This window comes from Cnephaeus nilssonii (assembly GCF_951640355.1).
Source record: "Cnephaeus nilssonii genome assembly, chromosome: 19".
Lineage (NCBI taxonomy): Eukaryota > Metazoa > Chordata > Mammalia > Chiroptera > Vespertilionidae > Cnephaeus > Cnephaeus nilssonii.
In genome coordinates, this window is record NC_137090.1 from 8,460,284 (window position 1) to 8,474,274 (window position 13,991).

Genomic DNA, 13,991 nt, shown 5'->3' on the forward strand with positions numbered 1-13,991 from the left:
ACACACACACACACACACAGGGAGAAATAAGAGCAGCAAGATCATCCAAGAATACTACATGTGCTGCCAGAATAATTCTTTTAAAAGTCAAACCCAGGGAGCAGATTAACATCTCACAAAAAGCTCTAGCAGTGGGAGGCCCCTGAGGAACTTATCTTTTCTTCCCACAATGGTATTCCATTCTCTCATGCTCCACTGATGGGCCGGCCACACACCCTACATACCTTGGCTTCTCCTCTAAAAGTGCTAATAATCTGGGGACATACTCTCTTCAAGGATAAAAGTCCCTATCTTCTAGGAGATTAGGCCCCTACTTGTTTTCACACAGTAGTCCTGAAGACTAAAGAAAGGCAATTCCTATATATTTAAGACCAGAAGTCTTGGCTCTATTTTCCTTCCAGATAGTTACACTGAGACCAAAGTGGCCTGGAGTGCTGGGCTGACATTTTTTAACAAAAGGGGTGTGTGTGGTGGTGGTAGTGGTGGGGGGGGGGGGGGGGACCAAGATGGTACACATACAAATCAGTTTTTACAAAGTGAATAGAGAAGCTCATTAGGTACATCTGTTTGTTTAAAGATGTAGACATTTGCCAGCCAAAGGAAGCACATATTTCCACATACACCCCCCACCCTCCCTAAATCTCTATCCCACCACCAAGAGCTCAGCTAAAAGGATAAAGCCCAATAAAGGAATACTTGAGAAGTGATGTGACACAAGGACATCTATACAGGTTCTGGCATGCCATCCCCAAATGTCAACTGCTTTCGTTTAGAGCCATAACTTGTCCAAAAGTAACCATCCCCATTCTATTTTCCAAAGATTTTATTTTTTGAGGGGTGGGGGAAGAAATTCAGTTACCCATTAACTAAAAAAAAACACAAAAACACAGCCAAACATCCTTTGCCACATGGCTATATCACAGAGTAGTTTTAAGAGAACTGTCTTTTCAGACATTTACCTACAAACTCTCCAAATGCTTCTACCCTGTGAAGATGACTTGCTTCATCACTTCAATTATTCCTCATCTGGTCCTTATGCTCACGGTGTTGGGTTTTTTTGTTTGGTTTTGTTTTAGGGTAAAAACCACTATACTCAAACTACATGGAAGGGTATACCAGGGCAAGAAGAGTGCCATGCAGCACAGATCTAACGGCAGGGGATGCTTTATTTCCACAAGTGTAATGAAAGAGCCCTTTTACCCCTTTAACATAGGCAAATGTACAGAAGCAGACCCTGCAAGCTTCCAAATCTGCCACCCTAGAGATTTAGCTTGAGAGCTCATTTCCCCAAAAGAGGAAAAGATATCCCAATCACCTTCTATAATTCACAATTAGCCCAATGAAAGAGTTTTTGTGAAATCAGAATGATGAAAACAAAACCAAGATCAAGGGAGTATGGAAGGGCATTATCAGTGAATAACATACATGAGGACACAGGTCACATATACAGGTCTCCGCCACTCTCTGAGAATGGCACGCTACAACTATCTGAAGACGGAAGGTTCTTGCCAGCACACAGTTATTTCCTACACGTCCGGTGAGGTGTTTGCTTCTTCTGGATCTCCAACCTGCATCGGCTACGCTCATCCAACCAGGGCAGCTCAAAATTCCTGGCAAAAAGGATAGGGAAATCAATGTCCAAGACTAGAGTGGGCATGAGAATAACTGAAAAATAAAACACAATGTCCCTCACCACTCCTAGCCCTGACTCCAAAGTCCCAAGTTTGGAATGTCTTTCCTGCCTCAAAGTGATTGAATAATTATTTAGAATAATTATTAGAATAATAATCTATTACTAACTTAAAAAACAAGTCCTCCTATTTCTGGGCTTGGGAATCTTATCACTGCAAAAGCTAGTTGCCCAGGTAGTCTCATTTCTGTCAAAGAACCATGGCTATTCCCTAAGCCAGTGGTCGGCAAACTGCGGCTCTGTTGACTAATGAGTTTGCCAACCACTGTCATATACTACCCTTTACCTCTTTGCACACAATATGCCACAACTGCCTAATCCTCACAGCTTCCAACTACACAGTAACATTTAGTCTAGCAGTGGTTGGCAAACTCATTAGTCAACAGAGCGGCAAACCGCGGCTCGCGAACCGCATGTGGCTCGAGAGCCGCAGTTTGCCGACCACTGCCCTAAGCCACCCATTCCCCTTATATCCAGGTTTTCATACAGTCTGAAAGGGAGGTGAAGTACCGGCTACCTGAGAGGGGAGGGGAAAAAGAACCCTTTATACTTACTGTGGAGTTAATTTTGGTAATGGTCGTCCAAATGCTACAACAGGCAAGAAGGGAGTAATCATCAAACTTTCAACTAGGGAAGAAAGCCAAATGCAACCTTGTTAGTGACGTAGTTGAGAAATGTCTGTCAACTACACCTGCTCCAACATACTGTTCATTCATTCAGAACAAGTTGTAGCCTAAGCCTTGTGCCCTTTTTCTTCGTTAAAAAAACTACTCTTTTAGATAGACAAAACTTACCATCATCTGGCTCAGGGAAAAATGAGGTAACCTCAGGCTCAGATTCCTGAATTCCTTTCTTTTTATACATTCTGAGCTGCAGCCGCTGTAAAATTCTTTGTTCCCTGATCCTCTGAATATCCCATCTGGGAAAAACAAACCAGACAAACAAAACAAACAAACCCAACATTACTGAAAACCTTCTCTATAAAAGCAACTCACACAATCCAGATGTTAGGGAGCTCTTTGCTGACTCTTCTTGATTGGGGGGACGGGGGAGGATATTAAAGAGAACTGCCTGCCTGGTTACAGAACACTGTTTGGGTCTAGCAGTTCAAATCATGTGCTGATGTTCAACAGCGAGTGGAACTGAGAAAGGGCACACCGGAGAAAAAGAAGCCAAACCTTTTACCTACAACAACTCCCACTTCAAACACAGATACTCAACCAACTGGGAAGCCAGTCGTTTAAGTGTTAAGAGATCCAGGACTCTCCACAGCACGGATGAGAGGTGTCAGGGTCCTAGGGCTCAGTGGTTCCCAGGATGACCATCTCTAGCCTCACCTTTTCCTTCGCTTTTCATCCAGCTCCAGTTTTGCATGCCGCTTTGAAAACACACTGTCATCTAGGTTCTGTGTAAAGAACAGAAGCTGATAAGCTATTTATCACCATGTGACACACATACACTAATCCACTTCCAGCTTCCAGGAAGGTAAAACCTTTCACCTTAAGGTCCCACCGGAGTCTGTGAGTTCTATGAATATTATGGGAACCTCCTGGTAACAGAATCAATAAAACACATTCTCCTTCCCCTCCCCCCACCCTTGTGGAATCTCCAAATTCCAAAGTCATTTCCATAACTTTCCAAAGTGGAAGTCACGTTACACTAAAACAACTCGTGAGACAGTCATAAACCCCCGATACTTGATAAGAATCAGAGTTTAAAATAAATATCAAACTTTTAAGAATCTAATGAGTTTGGAATATATAATTTTGTTGCTGAGTGGTGGTACATGCTAACTTTTCTACTTAACATGAACTCTAGCTTTGAACACTCCCTAACTAAATTATTTAACCACCTGTGGACCTCAGTTTTCTCATCTATACAACAAAGAGTTGGAGTGGATAATCTCTCAAGTAACCTTCTGGCTTTCAAGTTTTATTTAGCCCATTCATACAGTTATGACATATTCACGTTACACTCTCATTTTTACTCTGTCTCTCACTACCTTCCACTAACAGGTCTTGGGTACCTACCTCCAAAAGGTCTGAAGGATTTGGGTCCCTTAGAGGCTCTACTGAGTGGTCCCTCCAAGAAGGAACTAGAGAAAAAAAAGAGAAAAAGAAAAAGAAAGGGAGGAGGGGTGGAACCACTCTTAAATCCAAGATAACAAAACCCTCCTCCTATTCACTAGGACAAGAGGTCTCTCCCCAGTTAGACAAAGTTACCAAGTGATAGGAATCCATTCTATGGCCTCCCCTGAAGCCATATTCAGTGTCCTCGCTATGGTATAAAAAAACCTAAAATGCCATTGCAGTCTGCCAAACACAGGATCACAAAAAAACCCTAAGCCAATACCTGACAATTCATATAATGGATGCTATTGCAGTTCCTGAAAAACAACTGAAATTTGTAGTCATTTTGAAGTCTATAGTGTAATCATACACCAAGGAGTCTCACTCTCCCACATCCAGCTGATGGGGAACGCAGCTCCCAACCATCCACCATCCCACCCCCAGCCCCCCAGGCCCAACCGGCACAATTCCTATTCTACTCACCAGCCAAGACTGAAGTTTCTCCTGCAACACTTGATGGCATCAGACACCCTAAATAATGCAGGAAAGAAGAATCATCTCAGTGTAAAAAGAAAAAAAGCCCATACCCAAAATGGAGGAAAGGAGCATCACTGACGTTCTCACTAGGAAGCCATTTGGTTTTTTTGAGCTGTTCTTTTGAGAATTTCTCTCTGGGGGAGGGGAAGAGGGAACAACAGACAAAAGAAAAGAAAATAAGCCCACCACTTTTTTTTTTACACTGAGACGACTTCTTTTCTTCATTATTTAGGGTGGTTTCCCTGCAACAGTTGATGGCCAAGGATATCAAACCTTAAACTCAGAACATGGCAGGTGAGTAAAAGTTGACCCTATTTTTCAAATAAAAGATCAGTGTTCTCAAAACTTACATATGTAGTCTTCTTAAACAGCTCCCTCCTCCCTCCACACAAACTACCTTGCTGGTCCAGCCTGAACAACATGCACAAAGACTTTGGCTTCCTTAGAACAAGCCATTGAGACTTCCTCTTGAGACAGGGCATCAAGAATAAGGATTCACATGTTATTCACAGCTCAGGCCTCTCAAAGGGCTGGGATTCCCCCCTCCCCCCAATCAGACTCCTTCTATACTGCTTGCTATGCCCACAATCTCAGAGGTGCTTCAAATTTTCTGTACTAGGACAGATACAGTTTTCAAAAACAGCCAGTCACATAGAACAGCTCGGGACCAAGCTATTTCCCAATCCCGGATGGGAAGTTGCTTCACAGTTTCTCTTGTTACACAGTATTGCCATGACAGCAAGAAGGTTAACTTAAGGATGAACCTGTTCAACTGACTGAACCAACAAAAAACCTAAACCTAGGTCAGGATCCTGGTCTATTTCATGTACTCAAATGAGAGGCCTAAAGAATTTTAGGTAATTAAGAAGAGTAATCTATCTTCCCCACTTAATTTTGTAACCAGAACAGCCTGACAAAGCCTGGAGAATGCTCTTATCTTATTGGAATGGATTCCCATCCCCATCCCTGCTGGGGCAAGACACAGTGGTAGAAACTCGGGGCTGCAGCTCTATTCAAGAAGGCTTCCCCCACCATCACCCGGAGCACCCACAGTGACTGTCATAGACTAACATTACACAATTGAAGGCACATTGCAGTTACTGATTGATGTAGGAGATAGGGGAGTACCTCTGTGTGGAAGCCATAAAGAAAAAAGGGAATGAAGACCAAGGTCCCACACCCCACACCCTCCCCAAGCAGCTCAGATATCCCAAGATAGTCCTTATTGTTTGAAAAATAGTTTGTAGACCATTTTATTTAAATATATGAACAACCAATGGGCTACTGCAATCCAAGTAAACTCTTCACATTTAGAACCTTTGTGAAGTATAGTAAGATAAAGTAAGACTGTTGGTCTTTTGTAGATTCCTCCTGCCCCCCAGACCGGGACACAGAGATACAGATAAATGTTTATATAGTTAAAGAGCGGAGGCCCAGGTGAAATTCCCCACCCCAAGCTGGCTCCCCAACCCAAAAATTACCATTGGCCCCTGAGAACACCCAAAGACCACCCTCCCAGGTTTCACACAATATCAATTGCAGGAACAGTCGTGCATAGCAAAGTATAAGTTCTATGCATTTCACAGCACAGAAAACCCTTCTTTCAGAGGGCATGCAAGTTGCCGGAGATTACACCCCCAAGTCTGGTGCTCTTGTGATGAGCAACTTACTGGCAAACACATCTCCCAGTGTTGTAAGCAGGCAAATACATTGAGCACATTTTGCTGTAATTCCATCTATTTGCAATGCCTGCACAGTGTCTGTCTCTGGCTGTTAACTTACTCATTCTTGACAGAACTCTGCTTTATTGATTGCACTTTTTAAAAAATGCCAAGGGCATTTTCACACTTGTTAGCTTGACCGCCACCACTAGGGTATAAGAGCAAGTGTTCTCTATGCCTTACTTGCTACAGTCTCCTCCTTCTTTGGAGAGGATTCCCGTAATGGTAACGGTGATGGGGGAGGCTGGTGCCAACGACACAAATACATTTCTGTGGTGGAAAGGTACGGCAAATCTTCTATCTCACTTGAGAAGGCTTTCTCCTTGGGATGGGTGCTGGGTCCCTTCTGGGGAGTGGAGAGTCGTGGCGGGGTGTCCACTGAAGACCGGGTCTTTTCTGGAGTTTCTTGGCTCCTCAATTCCCGCTTACAAACAGTTTCAGATACGGAACCACAGGGCTCCTCTTTAATGGGAGAGTGCTTAGGAGTTTTTGTTTTGACTTTTGAAAATTCAGGAGCCAGCTTTTTAACAGGAATCTTTCTTTCTGTACTTCCAAATGGGGATTTCCTATTAGATAGGGGAGAAAACATAATACAGTTCATTGACTCTTGGATAAAACCCGATTTGATTTCATTTTGGGGTAAGAGAACTAGCTTGTATTCAGTATCTAAATATCTAGGTTCCTTTGACAGTCATAAGCAGGAATAGTCTCATGCTTAACAGTATATGTAATAGACCCTTAGTAAATGTTTATTGAACAAGTGAGTTTCCATGCTTAAAATCCTCTATAGTATTCTATTGCCTACTAAATCTAAAAAGGTCCCTATTTTATTCAAGACCCTTCAGCTAGTATTAGGTGCCACTACTCTGTGGCTTATTTCATTACTGTCAACCAAAGACCAATCTCTTATTTCTCCTCCCACCCTCCTAATCCTATACGACGATAGTTACAATCTCTATTTCTGTTTTCTTGCTATCTGGCTCTCTTTCTCCTACCACTACTCCCCCCGACCCCCCACTACCCCACATTCCTAGAATGCCATCTCCTTTTCTTTTTAGCAACCTAAAGTCTATACTTCTTTTTCAAGATCCATCTCCTACTTAAAATAATCTTTACTATTCCTGAATCTTACAAAACTTAGTTCGTCTTACTGTTGTCTATCTGCATATTTTATTGGTCGAATTCTTAGTTTTTAAAACTTATGCCATCCTTTCAGCTAATCTCTTTGAGTCTAAGGACAGTTAGATTTTACTTTTTTTTGGATCTTACTTTTTTATATCCACCAATACCTAACACAATGAAGGAATTTAACTCTTCCGAACTTGAAGTGAACTGCTGTAGTTTTCTTTAAGAAACTCAGCTGTCACATTTGTTGTCCATTCTCTTTATGATGTACTCTGCATTCTGTAATTACTACTGTGACCAAAATGTTCCTAACAGACTTTTACAGCATGCACAAAAATGTTTCAAGATACTTTCTCAACACAGAAGACCTCATAATTCAGAATGTGCTTGTAGTAAAACTAATTGATAAGTCTCAATCCCCTACTGCCAGTCACGGGAAATAAGTGTCCTCATCATGTCCAGACAGCATACCAAAGTTATCAGCACACCTTTTGTGGCCCTTTCCGCTCCGCCCACATGAGAAGGGCTTGGGAGGCAGAGTCTGGGATGTCTCAGAAAGCTCTGGCTGGCACTCCAGTTTAATTTTCTCAGAGAGCTCCGTTTCCTCTCTCTCTTCAGTTTCATAGCCCTGAAACAGCTTATGCCTTTCTTTCTCGTTATCCTTCTTTACCAGCTGCATCCGCCTTTCCATACGTTCAATCCGAGCAAGGAGCTAAAAGAGAGTGGCAAAATGCAGACTTAATACACAAAAAATTAAATGCAGGTACTTAGGCCATGGAGGAATCCATATGGTCTTCTACCTCTTTCCATGGACCACAGCAATTCAACTTATTTTTAATAGGCAGGCATTAATCTAAATAGTTTTCCTTACACACAACAGAGAAGACAAGGGATATTTCATTGCTTAATTTTAGGGGCTAACCTAGGGACGTGGGGGAATTTGTAGTTCATTCTTCTGAAACAAGATCCTCTTCATTGGGAGGGGCCACAACATGCCTTTTAAATGGCATGGTCTCTGCTACTGCTAACCATGTGGCTCCAAGTCAGCTTGGTAGTTTCCAGAATTAACCTTAGGTTCTTTTAGGAGGCCTTAGGGTTCTCCAAATCCTATCCTCTCTACCTATACTCAAGGGCAAAATCAAAAGAGTACATTGAGAAGGAATTAAAAGCTCACACAGTCACAGTGCCAATAGGGATTGCAGTGTTGTTTGAAAGGGGTCTGGTTGGGTGGATGGGTGTCATCTAAACAATGAACATTTAATTTGGAAGAATTGAAATAGAAAGTATTACCATAAATCCTATCAATGATGAAATATGCATACTGCTTTGCACTTGAGATAACAGAAGAAAATTATACCTATTTATCTGAATATTGACTAAAAGTAGTCTTTTAACTCTAAAGGGAGAACTACAGAATCAAATAGAAAATGGAAGTCTATTATCACTGAAAACGTCACATTAAAATGTTCTGAGAAAAGGTGCCAACTGTGCTACTTATACCCTATAAATAAGATCTTATTTGGGGTAGACAGTGATATTAATGTTGCCTCTGTTACATCTACTTAGCTGTACACAGATTTCAGTAGAGGCCAAACAACAACTGGAAAAAGAGAAACAAGCTTAAACAACACTAAGACTGCAATACACAACAGAAGCAGCGAATGCCAAGTTCACACTGACACTCTATCCTTAACTCACCTCACTTTTCCTGCCTAGGAAAATCTGCAAAGAGGCCATTACCTCAGGAACTGAGCAGAAACCTCCACCATCAGCAGAGCCCCTCTGTCACCATACTCTCATTTCATCCCCTTCTGTTTTGACTCGCAGCCTTAACATTACTTAACCACGGTTTGTGGGTGACATTTCCTTGGTTTCTTCTCCTGCTACCCCCCCCCCATGTAAGGATATGGTGTGTTGTAATTACAGTGCCATCACACCCCTAGACTGCAGTACAGTAGCTGAGCAGTGCCACCTCCATGTTGAGTAACTTCCACAAATCAACACCATGAGGTATTTTAGTGAAATCTACCCCAGCTCCCATTCCACCTTGCAGAATGCATTCTTCAATCAAACAGCCACTGCCTAATGCAATTCATTTGGAAAGCAAACACAATGAATAGCCCTCTGCTCCCTTGCTCAGCCCTTGGCACAAACAGAGAGAGAGAGAGGCGGGGAGAGAGAGAGAGCGAGAGCGCGCGCGCAGAGACTGCTGCAACCTTAACACAATTGTAGAAACCATGTTTATTTTTAGGCAGCTGCAAGGTATGCTAGCACAGTAATACCCCATCACCACAGCTTTTCTGATATCTCAAGGAATATGTTTCAGCACATGAGGTGCCCTTAAGGCGGCTCAGAAGTACAAATAAATAATAAATGACTTCCCCACTACCTTAAGATTCTAAAATATAGAGACTTTGGGGGGTGGAGGGGTCTACATAACACATTTAATAAGTTCACTTTCCCCTGATGCTTTAAACTCTTCCAGCCTCTAAACACCATTCTTTTTTTTCTTTTTTTAAAAATATATCTTTATTGATTTCAGAGAGGAAGGGAGAGGGAAAGAGAGAGAGAAACATCAATGATGAGAGAGAATCATTGACTGGCAGCCTCCCGCACGTCCCCTACTGGGGATCAAGCCGGCAACCTAGGCATGTGCCCTTGACCAGAATGGAACCTGGGACCCTTTAGTCTGCAGGCTGACACCCTATCCACTGAGCCAAACCAGCCGGGCTAAATACCATTCTGATACAAGGGAGCCGGTCACTGGGTCAGATTTTAGAACAGATTTCTATTAAAAGAAAAAAAAAACTGAAATCGAAAGCAGTAATTCTCTTATCATTATAGAAAACTGAAATAGGATTCCACTGGGGATCACCGCTACCCCTCTGCCAATTAACAGGCCTACCCCTCTACCCAAAGATGCTACAGCAAGTGGTTAGAGCAACAGCTGCTATGCCCCTCTCCTCCAGAATGCCTTTCTAGCGCAGCAGCTCTTTAAATTAACCCCTTCCATAAAGCCACCACGGATGCATCCCACCATCTCATTTTCAGCCCCTCACAAATCAGGTCTCTCCCCACTCTCAGCATCGTTCCCACAAGTCTGGTGCTGTCATTTTAAATTAACCCTTTGGCACCTGCAACCTTCCCTTCCCACCCACCCCCACACCCTCAGGAGGGTGCCCTTTAACCCTTCCCTCAAACCCAACGTGTCTGGGAGCCTGGCTCCCAGGGACCCGGCACCTAAGGGACTCCTCTGCTGGTGGCCAACCTCCTTACCCCTAACCCAGGGGGATACCTTAACCTCCTACAGCCCCCCTGGCCCCGAGCATGCGCACAACTCGCCCCCAGGCCCGAACGCCGATTAACCCCTCCCGTACCGTGTCTCTCTCGGACTTCAGCTCCTCGATCTCCTTTTCCTTGGCCTGCAGCTGCTGTTGCTGCTGTTCGATGAGGTCCAATTGCAGCAGAAGTATCTGTTTGAGGCAGGCGGCCTGACTGGAGGCTCCCGAGCCGCCGCCACCCCCGAGAGGGCTCTTCCTCGTACTCTTCCATCGGCCCTCGCTGGCCGCCAGCGTCCCGGCGGCGGCGGTGGGCGCGAGGGGTGGCGGCCCGGGCAGAGGTAGTGGTGGGGGTCCCGCCGGGTCCGAGGCGGTGGCAGCTGGGGCAGCCGCCCCACCCTTGTCCCCGGCCCAGGGCGTAGGCTCTTTGGCCGCCGCCACGAGAGAGCCGGTCTGAATGGGCAGCACCGCCTGATACTTGGGCCGGGGACTGCAGCCGGCGCCGGCGGCCGCGGGGTCCCCCCCGACGCCGGCTTGTTTGGTGGCCGGGGGCGGGCAAGGCAAGGGCACCGAGCCGCCCCAGCTCTCTTCCTGCTGCCCGGGGGCCGCCCCGGCCGGGAGGAGCAAGCCGCGGCCCTTGCCGCCGCAGCCGGCCGGGGAGGGCGCGGGGCTGCCGCCCTGGGCGGAGGCCAGCGGCGGCCCCGGCTCCTTGAGCTTACGGTGCCGGGGGAGGAAGTGGGCTTCGGCCGCCCCGGCCTCGTCCTCGGGCCCGCCCAGCGCCGCGGCGCGCTCGTAGTCCAGGCGCTGCTCGGGGTTGCCGCCGGCAGGGGCCGCGGCCGCCTTGAACACGGCGGATCTCATGGTCATAGTGGTCCGGAGCGGCGCGGGGCCCGCGACTGGGAGGGGGCGGGGAAGGGGCGAGGTGCGGGGGGTCGAGGGCGGGGGGGGAGGGGAGTTGGCGGGCTCGCCTCAGCAGCGCGGCCGCGGGCCTCGGCTAGCGCGGCGCCTCCGGGGCCCGGGCGCCATCCCGCCGGCGTGCGGACGCGTGGAGGCCGCGGCTGAGGCCCGCCGCCGGCCCACGGGGGCCTCGCCGCCGCCTCTGCTGCCGCCGCCGCCGCCTCAGAGGCAGGAGCTCGCCCCGAGCCGCCCCCGAGCTCATCCCCGGCGCTCGCTGCGGCCCCCCCTGGCCCGGCCGGGCCCGCCTCGTCTCCCCACCCCGCACCCCCCGTCCCCGCCCGGCCCCCCGCCCCGAGCTCGCCTCAGCCGCCCCGAGCCTCCATTTCCCCCCGCGCCTCCTCGGGAGGGGGTGGGAGGAATGGGTCCGCCCAAGGCCCTCCTACTCCGGGAGGGGGTCTGTCGCCTCCCTCGGGGGTCTCCGAAGCTCGGGGTCCCCTCCCCCACAGTCACCCCCGGCGCCTCAGCGTTTCCCTTTAAAAAAACGGAGCCGCTCGCAGCCGACTCTGCCGCAGCCGCCGCCGACCGGAGGGCGCATGCGCGGGGAGGGCCGCGGGCGGGAGCGAACCGGGAGCCGGGAGGAGGGAGGCGGGCGCGCTATTGTGCAAGGGGCTGCCGCCGCCGCGAGGGGGCGGGAGGGGGCGCGGGGAGGCCGGGGATCGGGGGCGAGGACGGAGGAGCCCGCGGAGGAGCGGGGTGAAGGTGGGCTGCGGGGGGAGGGAAGAAAGGGCGAGGGCGGCGACGGTGGATGGGGCCTGCGGAGGCTCCCAGGGGAAGAGGAGCGCGAGAGAATGGAGCTGAGAGGAAGGAAGGAAGGAAGGGGGCTGCGGGCGGCTGAGCCGCCCTTGGCGGGCGTGGACCCCTCGCCCCACGTCCCCGGCCTGCGCTCGGCGGTCCCTTCCCCGGGCCGGCGGCCCCTGCAGCCCTCCCTGCCCGCCTCCTGGACCAGAACCTGACTCAGTCTCCCCGGGGAGCCTGTGGGTGTTTCCCGGGGTGGAATTCCAGCCCCGCCACCCCCTCCGCTCCCCAGGAGCCCCACACCGCACGGGAGGACATGAAGTCCTTTGTCTCTGAGGGATCCAGGTCGGGAACGGACGAACCTCTGGCTGTCACGGGGGGTACCATCCATGATGTCCGCCCAGGGAGTTGGCCACAGCCTCCCTGGACTGGGTATGGCCAACCACCAACAGTTCTCTCCCAACGGCCATCTCCCAGCCTCTGGTCACTTCGCTCCCGCATCTGGGAGGCTCAGGAAGGTTGGAGCAGAAGAAGTCTCGGAAGGAATGTTTACCTTTCCTGGGGACAGGAACACGTTAGGGTTCAGCTTTGCTGAGCACTTCTTGTCATCTTTCAGTGCTCATTGTGTGTGTGTGTGTGTGTGTCTTAATTTCCAGGCAACTTTAGCCAGTAAGTCCTCCCAGAATTCGTCGTGAAAAAGCTTTTAGTTTTAATTGGTTGTTTTTATTTTCTGTTGATAGATATAGATATAGATATTTTTATTTTCAACCCGTATGGAGATGAAGACTAACATTCTTGGCCTAATGTGAAAGCCTCTAATTAAAACTCTGCCTCTGCCTTGTGGGCCCAAAGCATGGAGCACTGGAAATTTAAACACTGACTGGGTGTGAATGGTTAAGAAGCCAGGAGAGCCCCAGTCCCCTTCCACCAGACTCTGTGGCCTCAGGTCTGCAAGGGAAGTATTGGGATTAGGAGGGGTACCGATGAAGGGGGATGTGATGTGGTGGGAGGTGATTTCAAATGCTGACCTCTTCCAGTATCAAAACTTTCAATACCACCGCTACACTGACCAACTCCCAAATGTGTATCTTCTTCCTGGATGCATCCCCTAACTTCAAAATCATACATCCAACTCCCTAGGAGACATATCCACTTGGATGTCTAATAGGCATTTCAAACTTACATCTAAAATCACACTCCTGGCCCCAGCCGGTTTGGCTCAGTGGATAGAGCGTCGGTCTGCGGACTGAGATCTCGGGTTCGATTCCGGTCAAGGGCATGTACCTTGGTTGCGGGCACATCCCCAGTAGAGGGCGTGCAGGAGGCAGCTGATCGATGTTTCTCTCTCATCGATGTTTCTAACTCTATCCTTCTCCCTTCCTCTCTGTAAAAAAAATCAATAAAATATATATATTTTTTAAATTAAAATCACACTCTTGAATTTCCCCCACCCAAATCTTGCTTTTTCTTCAGCCGTCCTCTCTTTCTTTCTCTCCTTACATCCAATCAGTCTTCAATTCCACTGGCCTTCAAAATATATATCCAGAATCACATACCTTAGCAACACCTCAACAACCTTGGTCTAGGCCGGTGGTCGGCAAACTCATTAGTCAACAGAGCCAAATATCAACAGATATAACGATTGAAATTTCTTTTGAGAGCCGAAAACCGACTTCTGCGCATGGGCCACGAAGTTTCAATCGCACTGTACGTGCGCGCCCGCATGTGGTATTTTGTGGAAGAGCCACACTCAAGGGGCCAAAGAGCCGCATGTGGCTCGCGAGCCACAGTTTGCCGACCACTGGTCTAGGCCCTAACCATATCTCACTTTTTTATTGCAGTAACCTTGTAATTAGTCTCTCAGTTTCAACCTTTACCT

At 48.1% G+C, this 13,991-nt stretch overlaps 1 protein-coding gene across 2 annotated transcripts; it reads right to left on the bottom strand.

Annotated features, from left to right (window-relative positions):
• Window positions 1-458: 458 nt before the first annotated feature.
• On the bottom strand, window positions 459-11,908 carry MSL1 (MSL complex subunit 1). Of its 2 annotated transcripts, XM_079797332.1 has the most exons (9): window positions 10,520-11,908; window positions 7,631-7,854; window positions 6,201-6,583; window positions 4,243-4,290; window positions 3,721-3,785; window positions 3,028-3,095; window positions 2,485-2,609; window positions 2,245-2,317; window positions 459-1,610 (listed from the first exon to the last, which is right to left on the bottom strand). In XM_079797332.1, the coding sequence occupies exons 1-9, from the start codon at window positions 11,285-11,287 to the stop codon at window positions 1,520-1,522; spliced, it is 1,845 nt and encodes a 614-aa protein (XP_079653458.1). In that variant the 5' UTR covers window positions 11,288-11,908; the 3' UTR covers window positions 459-1,519. The 2 variants fall into 2 exon arrangements, with proteins under 2 accessions (XP_079653458.1, XP_079653459.1); XM_079797333.1 differs by lacking the exon at window positions 4,243-4,290.
• Between the last annotated feature and the right edge of the window lie 2,083 nt (window positions 11,909-13,991).